Source organism: Entelurus aequoreus, linkage group LG17 (genome assembly GCF_033978785.1).
Source record: "Entelurus aequoreus isolate RoL-2023_Sb linkage group LG17, RoL_Eaeq_v1.1, whole genome shotgun sequence".
NCBI lineage: Eukaryota > Metazoa > Chordata > Actinopteri > Syngnathiformes > Syngnathidae > Entelurus > Entelurus aequoreus.
This window is the reverse complement of record NC_084747.1, coordinates 50,969,386-50,996,465: the sequence shown is the minus strand read 5'-3', so window position 1 is coordinate 50,996,465 and position 27,080 is coordinate 50,969,386. Positions and strand designations below refer to the sequence as shown.

Below are 27,080 nucleotides of genomic sequence, written 5' to 3'. Positions count from 1 at the left end.
ATAGCACTTTTTCTCTAGTGACTCAAAGCGCTTTACATAGTGAAACCCAATATCTAAGTTACATTTAAACCAGTGTGGGTGGCACTGGGAGCAGGTGGGTAAAGTGTCTTGCCCAAGGACACAACGGCAGTGACTAGGATGGCGGAAGCGGGGATCGCACCTGCAACCCTCAAGTTGCTGGCACGACCACTCTACCAACCGAGCTATACCGCCCCCTTAATCACCGATACCGATATCAACCTTTACCGATGTACCGTATTTTCCGCACCATAAGCCGCACCTAAAAACCACAATTTTTGTCAAAAGCAGACAGTGCGGCTAATAATCCGGAGCGGCTTTTGTACGGATTAATATTCGTTTTCATAAAGTTTAGGTCTCGCAACTACGGTAAACAGCCGCCATCTTTTTCCCCGTAGAAGAGGAAGCGCTTCTTCTTCTACGATAAGCAACCGCCCCCATAGAGGCGGAAGCGCTTCTTCTTCTACTGTAAGCCAAGGTGAGCATCCGCCCCCGTAGAAAAGGAAGCGCGCGAAAAATACGATTCATTTCTTTTGTGTGTTACTGTAAAGACGACCACAAAATGGCTCCTACAAAGAGACACGCGTACAACGCAGAGTTTAAACTCAAGGCGATAAGTCACGCAGAAGAACACGGAAATAGAGCAGCAGCGAGAGAACTGAACATAAATGAATCGATGGTGCGTAGGTGGAGGAAGCAACAAGATGACCTGCGCCAAGTACAGAAGACAAAACTGAGTTTCCGAGGGAACAAAGCAAGATGGCTACAGTTGGAGGACAGACTCGAACAGTGGGTTGTTGAGCAGAGAGCAGCAAGCAGAAGTGTTAGTACCATCACTATTCGAATGAAGGCAACAGCGCTAGCAAGCGAACTTCACTTGGATGATTTTAAAGGTGGTGCTTCTTGGTGTTTTCGGTTCATGAAAAGACGCAATCTCTCCATCCGCACACGGACTACTATTTCACAGCAACTACCAAAAGACTTTAAAGAAAAGCTGGCTACTTTTCGCACGTATTGTAAAAACAAGATAGCTGAAAAAAAGATCCGGCCAGAGCACATCATCAACATGGACGAGGTTCCCCTCACTTTTGATATTCCTGTGAACCGCACCGTGGATAAAACAGGAGCACGTACGGTAAATATTCGCACCACAGGGCATGAGAAGTCGTCTTTCACAGTGGTCCTAGCTTGTCATGCTAATGGACAGAAACTTCCACCCATGGTCATTTTCAAAAGGAAGACATTGCCAAAAGAGAACTTTCCAGCCGGCATTATCATAAAGGCTAACTCGAAGGGGTGGATGGATGAGGAAAAGATGAGCGAGTGGTTGAAAGAAGTGTATGTGAAGAGACCGGGTGGCTTTTTTCACACAGCTCCATCCTTGTTGATTTACGACTCCATGCGTGCCCACATAACTGATGGTGTAAAAAAACAAGTGAAACACACTAATTCAACACTCGCCGTCATTCCGGGTGGATTAACCAAAGAACTCCAACCACTGGATATTGGTGTAAACAGGGCATTTAAAGCTCGACTGCGAACGGCGTGGGAACGATGGATGACCGAAGGCGAGCACACCTTCACTAAAACAGGGAGACAGCGCCGGACAACATACGCCAACATCTGCCAGTGGATTGTAAATGCCTGGGCGGATATATCGGTCTCAACTGTGGTCCGAGCGTTCCGGAAGGCAGGAATCACGGAACTGCTGGACAACAACAGCGACACTGACTCTGATGACTTCGACGAGACGGAGCCAGCCATTTTGGATGCCGTGTTCGCCCAACTTTTTAATTCAGACACCGAAGAAGAAGAATTCGAGGGATTTATGGATGAAGAATAACTTCAGAAAGTGAGCTTGAAATGTTTATTTTGTGTGTTGTGTGACATTATCGTTCGAGCAACGTTGAGTTATTGATGTTGCTATTGCTCTGCACTGTACTATTTTGAGTGTTACTATTTTTGTGATTGCACATTTGCACGTTACTTGATTGCACATTACATTTTGGGAGTGAACAGAGTTGTTAGAACGCTGGTTTTTAATATATTAAAGTTTGACTGACCTCCATCTGACTGTTTTTTTGACATTCCCTTTAGCGCAGCGTAGGTGCGGCTAATAGCCCCGGTGCGGCTAATGGGTAAACAAAGTTTTGAAATATGCCGTTCATTGAAGGTGCGGCTAATAATACGGGGCGCCTTATGGTGCGGAAAATACGGTATACAGTTGTGGAATGAACACATTATTATGCTTAATTTTGTTGTGATGCCCCGCTGGATGCATTAAACAATGTAACAAGGTTTTCCAAAATAAATCAACTCAATTTATGGAAAAAAATGCCAACACGGCACTGCCATATTTATTATTGAAGTCACAAAGTGCATTATTTTTTTTAACATGCCTCAAAACAGCAGCTTGGAATTTGGGGGGTGGGGGGGTTAGCCTCAAGTATGCCTCGGCCAATAAATGCTTTAAAATGTAATATCGGAAATTATTGGTATTGGTTTCAAAATTATCGGTATCAGTTTCAAAAAGTAAAATGTATGACTTTTTAAAACGCCGCGCTGTACACGGACGTAGGGAGAAGTACAGAGCGCCAATAAACCTTAAAGGCACTGCCTTTGCGTGCCGGCCCAATCACACAATATCTACGGCTTTTCACACACACAAGTAAATGCAAGCCATACTTGGTCAACAACCATACAGGTCACACTGGGGGTGGCCGTATAAACAACTTTAACACTGTTACAAATATGCGCCACACTGTGAACCCACACCAAACAAGAATGACAAACACATTTTGGGAGAACATCCGCACCGTAACCCAACATAAACACAACAGAACAAATACCCAGAACCCCTTGCAGCACTAACTCTTCCGGGACGCTACAATATACACCCCCGCTACCCTTCCCCCAACCCCGCCCACCTCAACCTCCTCATAGTCTCTCTCAGGGAGAGCATGTCCCAAATTCCAAGCTGCTGTTTTGAGGCATGTTAAAAAAAAAAAAATGCACTTTGTGACTTCAATAATATGGCAGTGCCATGTTGGCATTTTTTTCCATAACTTGAGTTGATTTATTTTGGAAAACATTATTACATTGTTTAATGCATCCAGCGGGGCATCACAACAAAATTAGGCATAATAATGTGTTAATTCCACGACTGTATGTATCGGTTGATATCAGTAATTAAGAGTTGGACAATATCGGAATATCGGCAAAAAAGCCATTATCGGACATCCCTATTGTGTACCATTTAGGTGTTTTGATCAGACAATCGGAACTAGTAATTTTACATTAACAACTACTGTGCTGATTTTGTTAAACTGTCAATAACACTAATAATAAATAATTGAATTTACAGTTAATCCATGTATTAGTATCGGCTGATTTCACTCATGGATAATCGATTTCGGAATCATCCGCATTAAACCCTGATCGAAACCTCCTCATGACACTTCAAAAGAAGCTACCGCCATATCTAGTGGCGTTAGTAAAAACTAAACTAAACTAAAGCATTTACAGTTAAAAGTGATAGGGGGCCACACCTGCTGGTGTGTGGTCAGGTAGTCTACGATGTTGGTGTGCCCCGTCACGCTAGCAGACAGCAGTGGGGTCATGCCGTAGCCGTCCTGCTCCATGGTCGCTTTGTACTGCAGCAGCATCCGCATGATCTCCAGACTGCCCGACTCCGCACAGTCGTGGAGCGCCGTATTGCCTGTTAGAAGACATAAAAACATCATCACTATTGTGTGTTAAAAAAATAAAATAAAAATAGAGATGAAAATTTTGGTGGTGGAACAACTCTAAATTTACAACCCGAAGTTGCAAGGGAAATGTGTCAAACTATTTAAAAATAAATAAATTAAGAAGCCCAGCAATAATCTATAATCTTACAATAATGGTACCGATTGTTGAGTAATCATGTATTGGAAAATGGAGTGCAGTACCAGCGGTAGAAAATGGATGGATGGATAGTTTGCTGTGTAAACAAGTGTAAGAAAAGCTAGCAAGTTGGGAATTAGCAAGCTATATGTTGGCTAAGGGAAGTTCAGCCAGTACATAAAGTACTGTATTTTTCGGAGTATAAATCACACAGGCCGAAAATGCATAATAAAGAAAGGAAAAAACATATTTAAGTCGCACTGGAGTATAAGTCGCATTTTTGGGGGAAATTTATTTGATAAAACCCAACACCAAGAATAGACATTTGAAAGGCAATTTAAAATAAATAAAGAATAGTGAACAACAGGCTGAATAAGTGTACGTTATATGAGGCATAAATAACCAACTGAGAATGTGCCTGGTATGTGAACATAACATATTATGGTAAGTGTCATTCAAATAACTATAACATATAGAACATGCTATACGTTTACCAAACAATCTGTCACTCCTAATCGCTAAATCCCATGAAATCTTATACATCTAGTCTCTTACGTGAATGAGCTAAATAATATTATTTGATATTTTACGGCAATGTGTTAATGTCACACATAAGTCGCTCCTGAGTATAAGTCGCACCCCCGGCCAAACTATGAAAAAAACTGCGACTTATAGTCCGCAAAATACGGTAAACAGAAAAATACATGTGCATATTTGCGTAACAGCATTTGCAAGAGCGAGCATGTTTGAAAAATTAATTTTTATGGGCATATCAGTTTTTCACGGATTTTTGCTCTTTGCCGGTGGCCAAAAAACTAAACTGTTGCAAATGGTGGGGATAAACTAGAAGCAACAGTTGCTTCTTATTACAACGCCTGCTATGCTAAAACATTCATCCATCCATTTCTACCGCTTTGTTCCTTTCGGGGTCGCGGGGATTCTGGAGCCTATCTCAGCTGTATTGGGCGGAAGGCGGGGTACACCGTGGACAAGTCGCCACCTCATCGCAGGGCCAACACAGATAAACGGACAACATTCACACTCACATTCACACACTTGGGCCCATTTAGTGTTGCCAATCAACCTATCCCCAAGTGCATGTCTTTGGAGGTGGGAGGAAGCCGGAGTACCCGGAGGGAACCCACGCAGTCACGGGGAGAACATGCAAACTCCCCACAGAAAGACCCCGAGCCCAGGACCTTCGTATTTATAGGTCCAAAAAACTAAATCCATCATTGGTTTCATTTAAGCAAATGTTATGATAGGCTTGAACCAATTGCACACATGGCTTTGGTCTATTTTGAAAGATAACTAGTTGAATATGTCTTCATTATTTTTTTCCGAAACACACCTTTAAAAGAACTATCTTGAAGATATGGACTTGGAATCGTCCCATTTTAAATTTTACAACAGTACTCCAACATTTTGTATTTTAACATAACATGCAAATATTGACCATACTGACATGAATATAAGAGCAGTGTTTCCCATAAACTGCTAAGATACCTGTGGCGGTGGGGGCGTGGCTATGGGCGTGGTCACCATGACAGAGTAATTTGCATAATTTACTACAATGATATGATTTTCTCTAAAAAGGCTCAAAAAATGTATACTTACTAATTAATAACAGTTTTGTTTTAAACGTCCATCCATCCATCCATCCATCCATCCATTTTACAATATAATTACAACACTTTATGTACATAATTATATACAGATTTGAACAATAAGTTATACACTGAAATATATTTATTAATTGTGGTTCTTACAAAAAATATATCTTATAAAATATAAAAGCTAAAATGTCTCTTAAAGCTCTGCCCCTTTAATTAGTGCATACTAAATAATTTAACTTTAGCCTACTACTACAACCATATTATTTACCAGCAACATAAAGTGAAACAGAGGCAGAGGTGTCCTGCCACAGTCAGTAACAAATAAACAGAAAACAGTAGTGGTCAAATACAAATAAGGCAACAAGAGAAGTATCCTACACTTCTCTTTTGTAAAGTAAATCTGAACAGCCTATATGGGCATCTACATCAACTACCGTAATTTCCGGACTATAAGCCGCTACTTTTTCCCCTCGTTCTGGTCCCTGCGGCTTATACAAGGGTGCGGCTTATTTACGGCCTGTTCTTCTCCGACACCGGCGAAGAGGATTTCGGTAGTTTTAGTACGCAGGAGGAAGACGATGACACAATGATTAAAGACTGACTTTTCATATACCGGTAGGCTGGTTGTTTTGATAACGTACAGGCGAGCACTTTGTATTACTTTGCACCGTTGTATTATTTGTACTCTGCACGAATGCTGTTCGCCATGTCAAAGATGTGAAAGTTTGATTGAATGATTGAAAGATTTATTGTTAATAAATGGGACGCTTTGCGTTCCCAAACAGTCATCTCTGTCCCGACAATCCCCTCCGTGGTAGCAGAAACCCCTATATACTACGGTAATTATACATCAAAACCCTGCGGCTTATAGTCGGGTGCGGCTTATATATGGAGCAATCTGTATTTTCCCCTAAATTTAGCTGGTGCGGCTTATAATCAGGTGCGGCTTACAGTCCAGAAATTACGGTATATGATTTGCCTGAGAAGCTGTACGGGACAAAAAAATAAAAATAAAAATAAAAATAAATATATATATTTTTTAATTTCATTTGTGGCGGACGTAATTCTTTCGTGGCGGGCCGCCACAAATAAATGAATGTGTGGGAAACACTGAAGAGTGCATGATAAATATCAGGCAGATATTTATTAAGCTGATATGAGGAATTACGTCATACCAAATAATTGGGTAAATCCCTTTTTTTTATACATATAAATGCTCCGAGGCAAAATTACTCATACTGTGCAGTAGGTGTGTAAGGTTGAGCAAATCAAGCACTACTTTGTCCTGTAAACATAACCTTCCCCTGAGCTCACTGTAAACAAACATGGCCTCCATCGTGTGGGACTTCACCGTGTCAGAGGAGGACATTTCCCGTGTTATTTGCACCAAATGTTCTGCAAACATTCCACGTGGAGGGAAAAAACTGGAGTTTAAACACATGAAATGTTATCAGCCACCTGAAACAACAGCATCGATACAGTGTTTTGAAGGTCTACGAAGACACCTGTGCTGCTTAAGAACAGGCCCCAGAACCAGCTTCATAGTAAGGTGTGCACAAACTACAGTAAAATCTCTATATAAAAAAATAGATATCAATAAGTTATCGGTATCCGTCTTCAGTAGCATGACATTATATGAAAAATCCATAATACCGTTATGTCCAATATGATCAGGGTTATCAATAGAACGATTATGTTGAATGTGCTCAAAAATTACGTACGTCAGACACTGTAATCTTCTATTAAACTTTAATTTCAACAACTAAAATAAATTGTGAACACCTCAGTTTCGTATTCCTCTGCATATAGATCGATCACTTTGTTCTAAGAGAGCACAACTTGAATAGCTTAGTTGCTTGGACAGCCATGTGTTTATATAACTTTAGAATTGGGTATGTTGTTTTTACCTAACGGGGAATGACATTAATGGTGTGTTTTCATGTTAGCATTTAAGCTAGCGCCAGTCATTCCGTGAGTTTATCAATCACGGTTTTTTGATCATTTTAATTGAAAATGCTATTACCAACCGTCGGGAGTTTTACCGCGGTTATCATGAATACAGTTTATCGTTACATTACTAGTATCTACTTAAAAAATATATATACCATGCATCCCTATACAAGTCTGATAAGATTAGTCTTCTTATATTCAGGGTCTAGAGCAGTGGTTCTTAACCTGGGTTCGATCGAACCCTGGGGGTTCGGTGAGTCGGCCTCAGGGGTTCGACGGAGCCTCCGCCGCGGAGGTCAAGACACACCCGACTCATCGTGTAAATAAAAACTTCTCCCTATCGGCTTTATGGATACGGCAACAGCAGAAGTCAGACTGATTTGCATGTGTGTAATTTGTTGTGAGTTCATGCACTGTGTTGATTTTGTTCTTTGAACAAGGTGATGTTGATGCACGGTTAATTTGGTGCACCAGCAAAAAAAACATAACGGTCTTGAATTTGAAAAAAAAAACATTTTATTTTTCACTAAAGAAGGGTTCGGTGAATGCGCATATGAAACTGGTTGGGTTCGGTATCTCCAACAAGGTTAAGAACCACTGGTCTAGAGATTTATTTATAGTCTAGAGATTTCTTTCCCAGAGCTGTCACCATCTTGAACTCTAACTTATAATAATAATTCACCCCTATACAATATCCTACCCTAATACCCTACTGTGCAATATTACCCTTCGAGTGCAATACATCCGACACTGATTGCTATTCATTACTCCGGTACTCTTGTCTTGTTCTGTATATTGTACAGTATTTTGTATTTCTATAGTGTTTTGTATATTGCACAGGATTGCTTATTATTGTTATTGGATAGTAGTCTGTTTATTTCAATTCTTAGTTTTTTTCTTCATTACATCTTGTGTAATTTATTTTTACCCCATATTTGTTCACACTACCGCACCTTAAGTTGGAGTCCTTAAAGGCCTACTGAAACCCACTACTACCGACCACGCAGTCTGATAGTTTATATATCAATGATGAAATCTTAACATTGCAACACATGCCAATACGGCCGGGTTAGATTAGTAAAGTGCAATTTTAAATTTCCCGCGAAATATCCAGCTGAAAACATCTCGGTATGATGACGTTTGCGCGTGACGTCACGGATTGTAGCGGACATATTGGGACACCATGGTGGCCAGCTATTAAGTCGTCTGTTTTCATCGCAAAATTCCACAGTATTCTGGACATCTGTGTTGGTGAATCTTTTGCAATTTGTTTAATGAACAATGAAGACAGCAAAGAAGAAAGCTGTAGGTGGGAAGCGGTGTATTAGCGGCCGGCTGCAGCAACACAACCAGGAGGACTTTGAGTTGGATAGCAGACGCGCTACCGTGAGTACGCAGCTTTGGCTTCCAAACATTTGATCGCTTGCCCGTACGTGCGTGCCGCTATGTTTCATGTGACGTACGTAACTTTGGGGAAATATATGTGCTGTATGAACTTTACAGAGGTGAACGGTACTTTGGGCTGTGGGATTGAGTGTGTTGTGCAGGTGTTTGAGTTGTACTGGTGGGTTATATGGACGAGAGGGGGGAGGTGTTTGTTATGCGGCATATTAAATATAAGCCTGGTTGTGTTGTGGCTAATAGAGTATATATATGTCTTGTGTTTATTTACTGTTTTAGTCATTCCCAGCTGAATATCAGGTCCCACCCGCCTCTCACAGCATCTTCCCTATCTGAATCGCTTCCACTGCCCTCTAGTTCTTCACTCTCACTTTCCTCATCCACAAATCTTTCATCCTCGCTCAAATTAATGGGGTAATCGTCACTTTCTCGGTCCGAATTGTTTTTGCTGCTGGTGGCCATGATTGTAAACAATGTGCAGATGTGAGGAGCTCCACAACCTGTGACGTCACGCTACTTCCGCTACAGGCAAGGCTTTTTTTATCAGCGACCAAAAGTTCCAAACTTTATCGTCGATGTTCTCTACTAAATCCTTTCAGCAAAAATATGGCAATATCGCGAAATGATGAAGTATGACACATAGAATGGACCTGCCATCCCCGTTTAAATAAGAAAATTTCATTTCAGTAGGCCTTTAATCTCGTTATATGCAAATATAATGACAATGAAGTCCATTCGATTCTATTTATACATGCGAAAAAACAGGTGGCGAGAAAATGACTTTTCCAGGAGCGAGTCAGAGCTTTTTTTCAAGTCACTCATGAATACTAGTGGTCTGCAGAGATACAGTCTTATTGTTGTAATGTTTTTGTTTTTTGTTTTTTTAAATGGGCGTCGTCAAAATGGTAATTCTATGATATTTTATGTGGAAAACACAGAACAAAGCCTTCTGGAATGGATTATGTTTGGCCTTGTATTACTTTTTCCACTCAACTAAAAAAGACCTTCCGCACAAATCAGAAGAAAAAAGTTTATGCACAGTATTTTAACTTTCAGCAGAAACAAAAACTATTTATTCCAGTGACCAAAAAGACGTGCTGCTGCGTGTAAATCCATGAAACTGCAAATGACAAGGCGTGTCAGCTACTGCTGCAGTCACAGAAAGCTTTGAAAGGATTTCCCCCACCTTCACCTGACAACCTGAACCTGCGCAGTGTTGTTTTCAACACGGCAGGGAGGCAGGTCGCATCACAGGTAAAACCTGGCGAGCCAGAGAGTGAACACTGCGTGGCATTTCTGAGCAAGTACAAACAAAGTGTACAGTAGTCAGCAGGGAAGATGAGTCATTTTTGTCCTGGCAGGAGTACCTGATGGTGCTTTGGTACTACTACGACAGAATTACTGTTACTTGCAGTTCAATGCTTGGGAGTTTGACCCACATACCAAGCGTTTGAGATATTTTAGGATATCTCAGGGGGAAAAAAAAGGTTAAGTGATGTAACTTGTTTCCACTGCAACAATAATGTTATTCATTAGAGTTGGCCGACTTTGAGAGAGTATTTGAGGATTAATGTCACGGCAGTAGAGCTGCTGCACCTGATTTAGAGTTCAGGGATGTTCTTGATTAAAACTCTTGTCCGTTGACGTGACTCCTCCTCCACTGTGCTCTGCGAGCCCAACCAAGACGGTTGACCGTGAACATTCCAGGGCGTGAGGGAGTATGTGTGGACGATAATGGACGATGTACCTCGTATGAACGAGAACAAGTCCTCCCTCACTCGATAACGTCACGAGACGACAACACTTGTGACCATAGTAACAGTCTACTGTGATAAAACTATTGCTGCTTCTTCAAGGCCGCAAAAGCAATTGTCATGGCAATTTTTTTCCCGCTCGACCGTAGCAAAACGGTACGTATTCTGTATCAGTGACGTATATTCACTCCTGTTAGAGGTTCCGTGTTGACCTAACCAGCGACATGTGCTGACAGTAAAAACGTCACAGGTTTGTTTCCGTAGTGTCTGCAGGATTAAAACCTGTCGTAAAAGCACAATGTAGGTCATACACGGGATTTCATGTCACAGCATTTCAGAAAACCAGATAGTCGGTGATATTTAGGCTGTTATTTGGAACACCGCTCACAATGATTTATGCTGAATGCATTAATCTGACGTCACAACAATGAAGGTTATACCAAAATAGAGGTTTATGAGCAATACAAAAATTGCACCATAATAAATGCATGAAAATTGGTGAATGGATTGTGCAGAACATTTTTAGTATTCAATCAGACTTTATCGTGAGGTTTTATATTACCGTATTTTTCTGACTATAAGTCGCAGTTTTTTTTTCATAGTTTGGCCGGGGGTGCGACTTATACTCAGGAGCGACTTGTGTGTGAAATTATTAACACATTACCTTAAAATATCAAATAATATTTAGCTCATTCACGTAAGAAACTAGACGTATAAGATTTCATGGGATTTAGCGTTTAGGAGTGACAGATTGTTTGGTAGACGTATAGCATGTTCTATATGTTATAGTTATTTGAATGACTCTTACCATAATATGTTACGTTAACATACCAGGCACGTTCTCGGTTGGTTATTTATGTGTCATGTAACGTACACTTATTCAGCCTGTTCAATATTCTTTATTTATTTTAAATTGCCTTTCAAATGTCTATTCTTGGTGTTGGGTTTTATCAAATACATTTCCCCTAAAAATGCGACTTATACTCCAGTGCGACATATGTTTTTTTCCTTCTTTATTATGCATTTTCGGCCGGTGCGACTTATACTCCGGAGCGACTTATACTTCGAAAAATGCGGTAATTGTGTACTGCAGCGATTGAGGAATTATAACGAAAAAAATTGGACTGCTTGTATACCAACAGCAGAGACGCTGTTGATTCCAAATCAACGTGGTAACGGTTTATCCATTTTAAAATTGTACAGTCATGAATAAATTTGGCGCGGAACATATTTTATGTACACTTTATGCTTTAAATTCATGATACATTTTTTTAATGAAGATTTGATCTTTTATAATAATTTTGCCTTCCGGTAATGTTATGCATCTGTCAAGCACTATGAATTGTCCTCTGTAAATAAACATGCCTTGCCCAATGTTGCCAACCTAGTGATTTTGTCACTATATTTAGCCAGTAATCAGAGCCCTCTCTGTGCTCTTTTTCAAAAAAACAAGACTCGTGACACATCTAGTGGATACTTTGAGACTGAAAGCATGTATCGCTCTTTTCAACGATCCTTGTAAAGAAGCTATAGAATACAGTTTAATTGTATGTTAATTGTTTTGCTTTTCGTGTTCTTATACTAAGTCAAAAGGTGTTGTTAAATTGCAACTAGGAATGTGTCATTGATCGGCCACTAATTAGTATCAGCTGATTTTTTTTTTTTTAAGTGCAATATTGCAATGCTGATGAATGCCCATCTCTTAATAATCACCAATTGTATGTAATAGAACAGAATAAGGAACGGGTTGAAATATTATGGTGACATTGTTAAACTGTCAATAGCGCTAACCATAGCAACGTTAATAAATGTGATCTGTATTGGTATCTGCCGAACTCAGTCATGGATGATTAGTATCGAAAGCATAAAAAGCGTGATCTGAACATCCACAGTTGATACCATGTGACTTGGACGCTATTCCCCTTACTTCAGGTTCTCAATTGGAAGGCAAACGCTCAATGTGGCTCTGGTTTATTTGGGCGTACTTTAGAGATTAAGTGCCGAAAAATAAAGTACAAGTCACATAATATAAAAACATATGTGAATGTGAGATTGGATCCATACACTCTTAATAAGATGTGATTTTTTAATTATTATTATTTTTTAAATAAATCTGTTAAATAAAAATACTTTTCATATACCGTATTTTTGGGACTATAAGTCGCTCCGGAGTATAAATCGCACCGGACGAAAATGCATAATAAAGAAGGGAAAAAACATATATAAGTCGCACTGGAGTATAAGTCGCATTTTTTGGGGAAATTTATTTGATAAAACCCAACACCAAGAATAGACATTTGAAAGGCAATTTAAAATAAAAGAATAGTGAACAACAGGCTGAATAAGTGTACGTTATATGAGGCATAAATAACCAACTGAGAACGTGCCTGGTATGTTAACGTAACATATTATGGTAAGAGTCATTCAAATAACTATAACATATAGAACATGCTATACGTTTCAGTGTTTCCCATAAACTGCCAAGATACCTGTGGCGGTGGGGGCGTGGCTATGGGCGTGGTCACCATGACAGAGTAATTTGCATAATTTACTACAATGATATGATTTTCTCTAAAAAGGCTCAAAAAATTTATACTTACTAATTCATAATAACAGTTTTGTTTTAAACGTCCATCCATCCATCCATCCATCCATTTTACAATATAATTACAACACTTTATGTACATATTTATATACAGATTTGAACAATAAGTTATTCACTGAAATATATTTATTAATTGTGGTTCTTACAAAAAATATATCTTATAAAATATAAAAGCTAAAATGTCTCTTAAAGCTCTGCCCCTTTAATTAGTGCATACTAAATAATTTAACTTTAGCCTACTACTACAACCATATTATTTACCAGCAACATAAAGTGAAACAGAGGCAGAGGTGTCCTGCCAGTCAGTAACAAATAAACAGAAAACAGTCGTGGTCAAATACAAATAAGGCAACAAGAGAAGTATCCTACACTTCTCTTTTGTAAAGTAAATCTGAACAGCCTATATGGGCATCTACATCAACTATATGATTTGCCTGAGAAGCTGGACGGGTTTATTTGTGGCGGACGTAATTCTTTTGTGGCGGGCCGCCACAAATAAATGAATGTGTGGGAAACGTCTAGTTATACGTCTAGTCTCTTACGTGAATGAGCTAAATAATATTTGATATTTTACGGTATTGTGTTAATAATTTCACACATAAGTCGCTCCTGAGTATAAGTCGCACCCCCGGCCAAAATATGAAAAAAAACTGCGACTTATAGTCCGAAAAATACGGTAGTCATTGTGGGGTATTGTGTGTAGAACTTTGAGGACAAAAATTAATTTATTCCATTTTGGAAAAGGCTGAAACATAACAAAATGTGAAACAAGTGAAGCGCACTGTATATACACAGTATGAGTTTAACGCTGAAATAACGTCTACGAAAATCTCTATAGGAACCATTTCCACAGGGGAGAACAGTGCATATATGCAGCATTTTCACGTTGCTTTTGACTGACTTGCTGGTTTGACTCGTTTGCCCACCATGTGCCGGAGTCTGAGGAAACCGCAACCTCACTTGATGTGAAACCCAACAGAAGAAAGAGGACTTAAAACATAGCTGGTCTCATAACCGAACTAAATTATTTCAAGCAAACTAACTGCTTGTAATAAGAGGCATACCTGGTTAAACAAAATTCCAAGAAATCTTCCAAATAACATTCATTAAAACAAAATTTGTCAAAAAATATGCGTGTAACAATTAACTCTATAATAATAAACAGCAGTAAATTTCCCGACGATTAATATTAGCTTTCAATTTTTTTTATCATCATTATATAATTTTATAATTATTTGCACCTCGCGCCCTAATTGTTATGTAAACGCGCGTGCGTCGCCAGGCTCTGCTTTTTATCCATAGATTTATCAGATTTAATATTTTATTATCTATAACAGGGGTGTCAAAAGTGTGCCCCGGAGGCCATTTGCGGCCCACAGCTAATGTTTTAAAGGCCCACGGCACATTCTAAAAATACTATTAAAATAAACAAAAACATAACAAAAGTGAAATAAAAAAGCTTAAAGGTTAAAGGCCTACTGAAATGAATTTTTTTTTAATTTAAACGGGAATAGCAGATTCTATGTGTCATACTTGATCATTTCGCGATATTGCCATATTTTTGCTGAAAGGATTTAGTAGAGAAAATAGACGACAAAGTTCGCACTTTTGCTCGCTGATAAAAAAAGCCTTGCCTGTACCGGAAGTAGCGTGACATCACAGGAGGTAGTCCATCCATCCATCCATCTTCTTCCGCTTATCAGAGGTCGTATTCCTCACAATTCCCCATTGTTTACAATGGAGCGAGAGAGATTTGGAGCGACAAAGCGACGATTACCCCATTAATTTGAGCGGGAATGAAAGATTTGTGGATGAGGAACGTTAGAGTGAATGACTAGAGAGGCAGTGAAGGACGTATCTTTTTTCGCTCTGACCGTAACTTAGGTACAAGCTGGCTCATTGGATTCCACACTCTCTCCTTTTTCTACTGTGGATCACGGATTTGTATTTTAAACCACCTCGGATACTATATCCTCTTGAAAATGAGAGCACGCGAAATGGACATTCACAGTGACTTTTATCTCCACGACAATACATCGGTGACACACTTGGCTACTGAGCTAACGTGATAGCATCGTTCTCAAATGCAGATAGAAACAAAATACATAAATCCCTGACTGGAAGGATAGACAGAAGATCAACAATACTATTAAACCATGGACATGTAACTACACGGTTAATAATTCTCAGCCTGGCAAAGCTTAACAATGCTTTTGCTAACGACGCTGAAGCTAACTTAGCAACTTAGCAACCGGACCTCACAGAGCTATGATAAAAACATTAGCGCTCCACCTACGCCAGCCAGCCCTCATCAACACCCGTGCTCACCTCCGTTCCAGCGATCGATGGCGCGACGAAGGACTTCACCCGATCATCCGTGGGGTTGGCGGCTAGCATCGGCTAGGCGTCTGCTATCCAAGTAAGTAGTCCTTGTTGTGTTGCTACAGCCAGCCGCTAATACACCGATCCCACCTACAACGTTCTTCTTTGCAGCCTTCATTATTCATTAAACAAATTGCAAAAGATTCACCAACACAGATGTCCAGAATACTGTGGAATTATGAAATGAAAACAGAGCTTTTTGTATAGGATTCTACGGGCTCCGAATACTTCCCTTGCCCTTGTGACGTCACACGCATACGTCAGCATAATAAAACGTTTTCAAACGGAAGTGTGGCAGGAAATTTAAAATTGCACTTTATAAGTTAACCCGGCCGTATTGGCATGTGTTGCAATGTTAAGATTTCATCATTGATGTATAAACTATCAGACTGCGTGGTCGGTAGTAGTGGCTTTCAGTAGGCCTTTAAATGTAATTTAGAAAAAGTTGCAATGTTGACTAATAAAACAAAGCCGTTTTTTTTTTCTTTCAAACTGTCATTGCTCAAAACAAAATATTGAATCAAAATCAATGTTATTATGAATTATTGACCTATCCAAGGTTCCGATTACTTCACATCGAATATTCCACTAAGAAAAATATTTTTGGTGGAAGATTTTGCAAATTTGGTAAATAAATAACCCAAAAATGTATATTTTCTTGTTTTCTTACCGTACCGAAAATGAACCGAACCGTGACCTCTAAACCGAGGTACGTACTGAACCGAAATTTTTGTGTACCGTTACACCCCTAGTGTTGCCTGAGCTATTACACATGTACATCACATGGTGGCGCTGTTATTAAACTACAAACCCAATACATTAGGTCAATGCACTTTAAAAAACATTCAGCCAAATTACTACGAAATATGACGGACGAGCAATGTGTGAGAGTTTTAGCAAGATTGGGTGACTTGAGCTTGCCTTAGCAACCAATTGTCCAAAAGTAACTCGTCATTAACCATTTGTCTAATAATTAACATTTTGAAGACGTTTGTATCATCTATTTCACGATGGCTTTAAAAGCATTTTGACTACAACCTACAGGTGCGCCACAAATGCACGGACTGTTCTAGAGTGTGGTACCGCAAGTGTTATAAAACAGTGACATTGCCACTAGGGTGATGTTAGAAGTTCTCGACGTGAATGAGGTGTGGTTTGGACTAAATATCCACAGGTTATTCTTGAGGCAACAAAAAAGTTTGTGTAACACGAGTAAGAAGTTTCTGACATGCCTAGAGTCAGAGATGACACTATGACTGTTCAGTTAATCTGCATGAGTCACATGCTATGGCTTGACTTATTGTTTCCAACTGGTGACTGTAGAACAATTCGGCTCAGTTGTGATTGACACCACCTAAAAAAAGGCATCCATTTAACCAAATGTTTGTTACTGTGGGGTTGTGGAACTGCAATATATTACACTGAAGCTAAATAAGGTAACCACAACAGAGCCAAAAGTGAACCAGACGGTCCAGCTATGCTGTCTCATTATCTGTCCATTCATCATCATATGAGCTGAGAGGGGTTTTTAATATTTCCACTGCCCGTTTTAGCTACGGATACGTGTGATCCAGTGCGGTTACATTCACAATAAACAATTAAGCAATATTATTGTCATCAGGTTTTTAATTTAGTGAGTCCCCGGGACACACCAGGGTTTCTACAGGTAAATCTAATTTAATGTGTTTAATGCCGTTTTTAATTCCACTTAAAAAGTGTAATGCCATGTCCAACCCCATATGCTTATTGTACATAATCAAAAGCTTACAGCATGTATACAAAGAAAGTTTTAAGCCAGGGGTGTCCAAACTTTAACCACTTAGGGCCGCACACTGAAAAATCAAAGCAAGCAGGGGCCATTTTGATATTTTTTATTTAAAAAAACCAATACAATATATGTATAAAAAATATACATTTAGGCCTCCACTCAAGCTTGATCCCGGGGACCCCAAAGGGTTTTGGTCAAAAAAATATTACAAATGTGTCATTATTCAGTATTATTATTTTTATTATTATTCAAGTTTTAAATCTCTAGATCAACATTAGGTCTACCTGTCAATATAACGTTTTTAAAGATTTAAGTTGTATGCTCTTTTTGTCAAAGAAAACCCAGTTTTTTTATGGAAAAAACACAAAATATGCAATATTTTCACCCAATAAAATTTTTAGAGGAATATTTGAGATTATATAATAATTGGAGCCTTAAAAAGGTCAACTCATAACACCATTAATTTTAATTCTTTTTTTTTTTTTTTGAGCAATGGCACTTAAAAACCAATCACTCTAAAATGATTGTGGATCCAAAAGGGTCCTACTCATTAAAGTGTTAAGAAATAAATTATACATTTTTTTTACTGTTTACTTTTAACACAATAATCTCAAGATCAACTTCAGATCTATCCGGGGGCGGTATAGCTCGGTCGGTAGAGCGGCCGTGCCAGCAACTTGAGGGTTGCAGGTTCGATCCCCGCTTCCGCCATCCTAGTCACTGCCGTTGTGTCCTTGGGCAAGACACTTTACCCACCTGCTCCCAGTGCCACCCACACTGGTTTAAATGTAACTTAGATATTGGGTTTCGCAATGTAAAGCGCTTTGAGTCACTTGAGAAAAAGCGCTATATAAATGTAATTCACTTCACTTCACTTCAATTATAAGTTCTATTGTTTTTTATGTTTTTTGTTTGTTCGTTTTAGGCCCTTCTTTAAAAAAAACAGCTCAGTTTTTTGTATGGCAAACACAAAATATGCAACATTTTCCCCAAAAAATATCTCAAAGTGGAATATTTAATGTGCGTAATTGGATCTTTGAATAGGTCAATAATTCATAATGACATTGATTTTGATTCTTTTTTTTTTTTTTAAAGAAAGAAACAGCCTGCATGGCAGCTTTGTGTTATTAGAGTAAACATTGCAACATTTTCTTGTTACATTTCACCTATTTGCTCTTTTATACCACTTTTTATGTTTTTAATTTTTTTCAATAGTATTTTTAAAATGTGCCGTGGGGCCGTTAAAAAAGGACCTGCGGGCCGCAAATGGCCCCAGGGCCGCACTTTGGACACCCCTGTTTTAAGCGTTTGGCAATGATAATATTGAATAGTTCAAAAGTTTTCATTAACAGTGAATTATAATTAGCTTACAAAACTGTTTTATCTGAAACATATTTGTATTATTATTATATGCAGCTGACAGTTATGGTGGTGACAGCAGAAGTTTTTGTTGGTTACACCAAAATAAATTAGATTTTGTTAACTGCTGCCAACCTTTAATGGCCGCCTTCTGATTAGCTAATTGCGTATGTGATTTCACCGCATTGATGCCCATTGAGCAACGTTTGGAGTCTTTTTGCACACACTGTGGAACGCCTCTCTGGGTTTACCGTCGACAAGCTTGAACCAGGTTTTTTAAAATTAGTCAGCCAGCCAATTTTTGCGGATTCCCCATTTTCCCGACATTAGTTGATTTTCTCGCTTTCCACACAGCATTAGCACATTCACAGGATGTAGAAAAAAATATATTTTTTTAATATTGCCCCACATTAACAATCTTTAAGTAAGACAAACATTTTTAATGCATTGTAAGTCGTAAATAAATGTTAGCAAAAAAACTATCCTAATTCTAAGAATGGAGTCAATGACGGCGTCTATTCCACCCACAAAGCCCTCTGAATAAGAATTACTTGAAAACTATAGAATACCAAGAATTATTTTTTTTAAATGTTATCGCTTTAAATCATGCTGTAAAAATTAATATCCTTTGAAAATAGGCCTTATAATAGCCACAAATTGGAGGATATCAAGTTCCACATTTATATCGGCAAGTCACGCCGACCTACCCCCCTCGTCTTCCGTCTGCTCCAACGTTTCACCCTCTGTTCGTGCTTGCTTTTATAAACAACAGTTCATCCTCCATATAATCAAGTTCACAAAGAAAAAATAAGGTTGTGAATCCTCATTTGTCCAAAAATAGTAGTCTTTGTTGTCTGTTGCCAAGTCTGCCATGATTACAATACACTAGGGTTGTCCTGATACCAATATTTTGGGACCGGTACCAAAATGTATTTCGATGCTTTTGGGAAAAAAAAGTGGTCCATAAACAATTTGTCATTATTTGCATTATTTTAACAAAAAAATATTATGATATATTAAACATATGTTTCTTATTGCAATCAAAGAACACTTTTGGCATTCAATGAAATAGTGAACATACTAGACAACTTCTCTTTTACGAGTAAGTAAGCAAAAACAAAGGCTCCTAATTGGCTGCTGACGTATGCAGTAACGTATTGTATTATTCTCCATTCTATTTTTTTGTCAAAATTATGAGGGACAAGCTGTTAAAAATTGATTATCAATCTGCTTGTTCATTTACTGTTAATATCGGCTTACTTTCTGTGTTAACATTTTCTATCTACACTTCTGTTCTGTTCTGTAATGTTTAAGCAATTGTTCTTCTGTTTGATACTTTACATAAGTTTTGGGTGATACTACAAATGTTGGTATCAATCCAATACCAAGTAGTTACAGGATCACACATTGGTCATACTTTAAGTTCTCCTGTATCCAGGGACGCCTTTCCTGAGTTTATAAACTATAAAAAAGAAACATTTTGAGATAATAAAAAATGTCTATGTAATCATTGTAAAATCGACTATAAACGGATATTGTAATTGGTATCGCTACAGTCAATGTCTGTGTAAAACCACTCATGGCATTTGAATAGAATAGAATATAATAGACTTTATTGTCATTATATTTGCATATAACGAGATTAAGGACTCCAATTTATGGTGCGGTAGTGGGAACAAGTATGGGATAAAAATAAATTACACAAGAGGTAATAAGGATAACACTAAGAATTGAAATAGACTACTATCCAATAAAAATAATAAGCAATCCTGTACAATATACAAAACACTATACTGTACAATATACAGAATATTATACATATATATATAAATATAAATATAATTCACAGAGCAATACAAGAGTACAAGAGTTTGTTTACATTGAGGAGCATTAGCATTAGCGGTTAGCTATTGCATCCTCCTACGGTGTGTAGTGAAGCATGATTAGCTATTCCTCATCCTGCAGGGATGATATTTGTAAGAAACGTAGTTACCTTTTCGCCATGGAGGCGATGATCAGTGATTTAGAAGTAGCTAAAACACTGCTGACTAGCTAGCTAGCTAGTCATGTTTAAAAACACCTCTTCCAGAGTGGCAGAGTGCTGCTGGAGAGGCGCTTCTGTGTAAAAAGCTTCACCTTAAATCATTTGTTTTCAAGCCAAAATATGTCCATTATCCCTTTATGTCTCCACAATTTATCTGCTTGTAAGTACATTGTGCGTATGCGTTGCCTAACGTGAGAAAGGCTGCTTGTTTTACCAGCAATGTCATGACGTGGCGACAGAACGCCGTCGTATCTGGGGGAAAAAAAAAGTACCAGTTTTTTCAGGGTGTATGTTTGTTTGTGTCCGGGAAAAATACGAGCGATGACGTCACAAACTAGTGTCGGCGATACATTTTATAATTGTTGCAACGTCAAAAAATGGTTGCATCCATACTAGACACTGTGATATTAAACACAATTTATCGTTTTTCGTTGGAAAAATTAGGCGCGATAGGACGCAAGAAATATAAATTGACTGCGTCCTTTCGGGTAGCTGTGCGTCAGGGAAGCAGGATGCATACCTAGCACCATTTATCGGTTGCTATAATATTTAATATTTGGAAGGATAGATAACTTATTGACCCGACTATAAGGCAATATTTCCCCCAAGCTTATAATTGGGGTCTGGAGGTCCATATACGTGCACAAAAACAGGTGGTTCTCCCTCAAGCTTGTCAGGGATTTTGCCTCTGTTAATCACATGCACATCCGTGACCTAGAGAGATGGAGGACCTGCTTTAAAAAAATATATATATATATATAAAAATCTAAGTTATCATCAAATTAGCATTCGCATGCTAAGGTGATAAATTAATCGACTCAAGTGGCTAAAAAATAATTTGTTTTTAATTTATTAGAATACCCAACAAATGGATTGTTCAACAATGCTCCAGAATGTTCTGTTATATGAAAAAAGTCCCACAGCCAAGCCCTTTTTTTTTTTTTACTTGCTGCACATGACAAAACATTATTTTCCAAAAAGAGTTGCTTCTCTTTTACAAGACTCGTACAGCAAATTACCAAATTACAAGGAATAACTAGGGTTGCACTGCACCGGAGCCGAACAGCAGTACAGGTGTAACAACAACATCATTACCGGTCATTCTTTAAACTCATTGTGCAGATCTGAATGATTATTATTTAAATGTTTACCTAAGTTTGAAGCAAAGGTGGTAATACTAATCGCCACATCTGGCGAGGAGTGTTTTAAAGCAACACCTTTACCGTTAGTTTTGAAGCACAAATACCTCCATATTGTGCTTTACACACACTCTTTATTAACCAGTAGAATTGTCGTTTTTTGCCATTCTTCCTCTCCAAGATATTATTGCTTGTATGCACTTTGTATGTGCGTTTTGACACACTCAACATCATGCGCCTCGGCTCTGTAGTCAGCGGTACTTAGATGAAAGAACGGTATCGGTGCTTTTCAAAAAGCAGTATAGTACCGATTTAAATCAATTAGTATCACGGTACTTTATTAGTACCGGTATACCGAACAACCCTAGTCAGAACAGAACAGGACTGGACGATTTAGTTAAAAAAAAATTTTAATTTACAACTTAATTGTGGCCACATCTGTCCGCTGTCCAGGTGAGAGGCATGATTTATAATCTAGAATTAACTTTCACCAGCTCAGAGGCGATGCATCAGTTGTGATCAATGCGCCGCCAAAAGTAGTGTTTATAATAACAATATTGCTAATACGTGGTTAATATCCAAGTCACGGATAGTAAATGGAGTATTGTTGGCGCTTTTTGGATGTTTTTTTAGTGGGTTTTATGGATGCAATAGACCCAATGACATACACCTTTTTTTGTGTCGATTGAGCTGTGTTGAAGCAGCAAAAAAGGACATTATGTTAAATGAAGAGTTTCCTGAAGCTGTCTCTGATAGTTGATATAATAATGTAACTGCATCATAAAGCCTACATGAACTCCATGGTGTTCAAGGATGAATAGTCTCTCCTATTGCTATTTATTGTACTATTTTTTCAGCTATAGTTACATTAATCATTAGTAATGTAGCAGCCTAGTTTTGAATGGCAGGGTCCCTGCTATCACAGGTTGATAAAAATATAACATTTACGTAATAAAAATCAACTACTGGCTTCCCAAATGCTGTAATAAATTAAGCATGATGAGTTGAGCATATGACAGCATGTGGTCCCACTTTTAACTCTTTTTTTCAAACGCTTACTTACAGTAAGTCATTAATTTGACTTTGTAAGTCATTATTTTGACTTAGTAAATTACTAAGTCATAATAATGACCTACTTAGGACGTACTAGGAAGGTTTTCTTTTTACTTTACGGGAAAAATATTGAGATATATATCGTATATCACCATTCAGCAAATGGAGCGGAAAACACAAGCAAAAGTTGTAGGCTTCTTCACCGCAGTCTGTAGTCTATTGCCCCCCAGGCTGTGGTGGCAGCGACGAGGTGGAGACGTGATGGCGACAGGCCGAGTTACACCCACCTCCTTCCCCGGTCCCCTACCCCTGGAGAGTCACCACCTTAACTAACAAATTTACTGGGGGAAACACTGCACCGGGTTATAAGGCGTACTGTTTTGAGTAGGGGTGTAACGATACGGGTATTTTATCAAACCAATTCAGTATGGGGGTTCCGGTTCGGTGCGGAGGTGTACCAAACGAGTTTCCACACGGACATATTAAGTAGCGTACTGCACGTTGTGTAAACAATACTCAAAATGCCGGACACCTGAGGCATCCAAGAAACCCTGCCCCGACAGCCCCGCAAAAGAGGACACGCCTGGCGAAAAGAGGACGCACGGCCAATCTATCCCAGCCCGTTAGCCGCCAGCATGCTAGCAAAAGAGGACATGACCGGGCCAGGTCCTGACCACACGTCCTCCCCCCACCGGACATGCCCTCCCCCGCGGGGCCGCCCTGGCGGTGCCCCCCAAACGTCCTGCACCCCGAGCTATGGTTGCGTGTATTAACAATGTACGTTCAGAGTTAAGAAGGTTAAAAACAAAACAAATTGTGCGCGCAGCAGCATTCGTGAGTAGGGTTGGGTATCGAGTATCGATTGGAACCGGGACTAACTTTCCGATTCTCCCGGAATCGTTCAAAAGTTTAAATTTCGATTCCTAGTTTCGATACCCAGTCCGCCGACTGGAAAAAAAGAATAAGTCCGCCGACCGGAAGAAGCGCCCACCGCCGGAAGTGTTAGCATAGCCGAGCGAGTCAGTCAAGCATGGATAGCGGGCGTCGGCGGTCGAAGTGTGGCTTTATTTTACTAAAAAAAATGAAATATCGGCGAAATGTAACACGTGCGACAGGACTGTTTCGTGCTTAGGAGGGTGCACGTCGAACATGATGAAGCACCTCCGAGTACAAATAAATGCGTGTCCCGTCTTCGACGCGCTGCGCCGACCGTCCTCCTGTGCCTCTTCCTCTGGCTTCGACGCCCAGCCTGGCACCTCGGTGACTGCATTGCAGTCCGAATCCGGTAAGTAAAACAATATATATGCAATAAATAATGTGTTTTGCGCCAACGTCGAGGCAGCTAACAAATTAGCCCGCATATTTTTTCATAGACAATTTACAACCTGCTAGCCAGGCTCCGCGATGTGCTCAGCGTACTCCGTTCACCGTAGCGGCAATGGGGAAGATGTCGGTGCCACAGACGGAAGAGTGCCACAGAAAGGTCACTGCACACATAGTCAAAAGACTGCATCCCCTTTCAGAGGTGGAATCTCCAACATTTAGGTTAGTTAAGCAATAACGTTAGAGCTAAGCTAATTGATACTGGGCTAAACAGTAACAGCAACATTACATGTTTGTTTATGTTTGCAGGGATATGGTGAAACCTCTCAACCCAAAATACATACCACCTTCCAGAGACTACCTGTCAAACACATTGACCCCGGCATGGTACAAGAAGAATCGGAATGGAGAATCGTCAGGAATCTGAATCGAAACAAAGAATCGGAATCGGAATCGTTCGAATTCAAACGATACCCAACCCTATTCGTGAGGGAGGGGGAGAGACAGAGAGAGCGCGAGCGAGAGAGTTATGATAAATGCTTTTTATCCATAGATTTATCGGATTAAATGTTTTATTATCTATAGCAGGGGTGTCAAAACTGTGCCCCGGAGGCCATTTGCAGCCCACAGCTAATGTTTTAAAGGCCCACGGCACATTCTAAAAACACAATTAAAATAAACAAAAACATAACAAAAGTGATATAAAAAAGCTTAAAAGGTTAAATGTAATTTAGAAAAAGTTGCAATGTTGACTAATAAAACAAAGGTGTTTTTTTTCTTTCAAACAGTCATTGCTCAAAACATAATATCGAATAAAAATCTATGTTATTATGAATTATTGACCTATCCAAGGTTCCGATTACTTCACATCAAATATTCCACTAAGAAAAATATTTTTGGTGGAAGATTTTGCAAATAAATAACCAAAATATGTATATTTTGTTGTTTTCTTACTGTACCGAAAACGAACCGAACCGTGACCTCTAAACCGAGGTACCGTATTTTTCGGAGTATAAGTCGCACCGGCCGAAAATGCATAATAAAGAAGGGAAAAAACATATAAGTCGCACTGGAGTATAAGTCGCATTTTTTGGGGAAATGTATTTGATAAAACCCAACACCAAGAATAGACATTTGAAAGGCAATTTAAAATAAATAAAGAATAGTGAACAGCAGGCTGAATAAGTGTACGTTATATGAGACATAAATAACCAACTGAGAACGTGCCTGGTATGTTAACGTAACTTTTTATGGTAAGAGTCATTCAAATAACTATAACATATAGAACACGCTATACGTTTACCAAACAATCTGTCACTCCTAATCGCTAAATCCCATGAAATCTTATACGTCTAGTCTCTTACGTGAATGAGCTAGATAATATTATTTGATATTTTAAGGTAATGTGTTAATAATTTCACACATAAGACGCTCCCAAATATAAGTCGCACCCCCGGCCAAACTATGAAAAAAACTGCGACTTATAGTCCGAAAAATACGGTATGTACCGAACCGAAATTTTTGTGTACCGTTACACCCCTAGCTTTGAGGGGGAAAAAGTATTTTAAGTGCGCCTTATAGGTCGGAAAATACGGTAGTTGCACCGGGTGCACCTGTACACTGACCTTTGACACTTTTCCTGTTGACATCCGCCCCTCTCTCCAGCAGGTACTGCGCAATCTCCTTGTGTCCTTTGTAGCAGGAGATCATGAGGCAGGTGTGCCCGTGCCTGTTGGCCACCTCCAGGTCCGCCCGGTGCTCCACCAGGTACTTGACGATGTCCAGGTGGCCGTCGAAGCAGGCCGCCCTCAGGGGCGTGGAGTTGGTCAGCGTCGTGCTGTTGACGGAGGCCCCGTGGCCCAGCAGGGACTGCACCACCTTCAGGTGGCCGGCGGCGGACGCGGCCCAAAGCGGCGGGGCCCCCTCGATGGTTTCCCCGTCGAAGTTGACGGAGCCGCCGACCTCGACGGGGGCACAGCAGCACTCCATGAGGTACTCCACCAGCTCCAGGTGGCCGTAGCGGGAGGCCATGAGGAGAGGGGTGGCGCCGTTGGTCTTCTCGCCCATGAGCTTGGTCACCTCTTGTCCGTCTTTGTTCTCCAGGAGTTTCTGGAGGAGCCGGAGTTTGCCGTCTCTGGCCGCGTTAAACACCGCGGTCTTTAAATCCATGATAACAATATTAATAACAAGTAATAACGAGGAGGAGGGTAGCCTTTGTTTACTGAACGCTAACAAAAGCTGCTAATTCATCTCCACTTCACAATCCAAATACAGCCATGATTCACCTATAACGGATTTAAATAAATAAAAAAAACAAATAATTAACGCTTAGAAGTGTTCTTTTTGTCCGGTAACGCATTAGCCAACTTCCGCCAACTAAACAAGCTACCCGACTAGCTTAGCCTAGCTTCCCTTTTCTGTTGGCTCAGCTGGTACTCACCCGGTGAAATGTCTTTGTCTCGGGGAAGGAAGCCTTCATTAAATCTACTTTCCACGGTTGTCATACTCATATGACGGTGTATGCGCTATTTACCCGAAAAAAAGGGGATCAAAAAATACGGGAACTCCACCCGTTTTACCGTCCTAGCTTAGCCTTTCGGGCGGCTTGTGTGCCTTTCGTAAACGCTCAGTGCCGTTGGACGTCACCTCAAAAACGGCGAAATGGTCTCCAACCCGCCGGGGGGTAATCAAGCCCTCAAAGCGCTGGACAAAGGTGAGGTAAACATGGAAAGCGCCTGTCCGTCCACCCGCCCACGGTTCCACCGGTTGATCACGACTCACTC

At 39.7% G+C, this 27,080-nt stretch overlaps 1 protein-coding gene across 1 annotated transcript in view; it reads right to left on the bottom strand.

Annotated features, from left to right (window-relative positions):
* The window catches only part of fem1c (fem-1 homolog c), a 32,767-nt gene extending 5,687 nt beyond the window's left edge, over nt 1-27,080 (bottom strand). Inside the window, exons 1-2 of the mRNA XM_062025889.1 lie at nt 25,923-27,080; nt 3,567-3,736 (exon numbers count right to left, since the gene is read on the bottom strand). Of these exons, the coding sequence (XP_061881873.1) occupies nt 3,567-3,736; nt 25,923-26,466 (714 nt within the window). The 5' untranslated portion in view covers nt 26,467-27,080. The remainder of the gene's footprint in view (nt 1-3,566; nt 3,737-25,922) is intronic.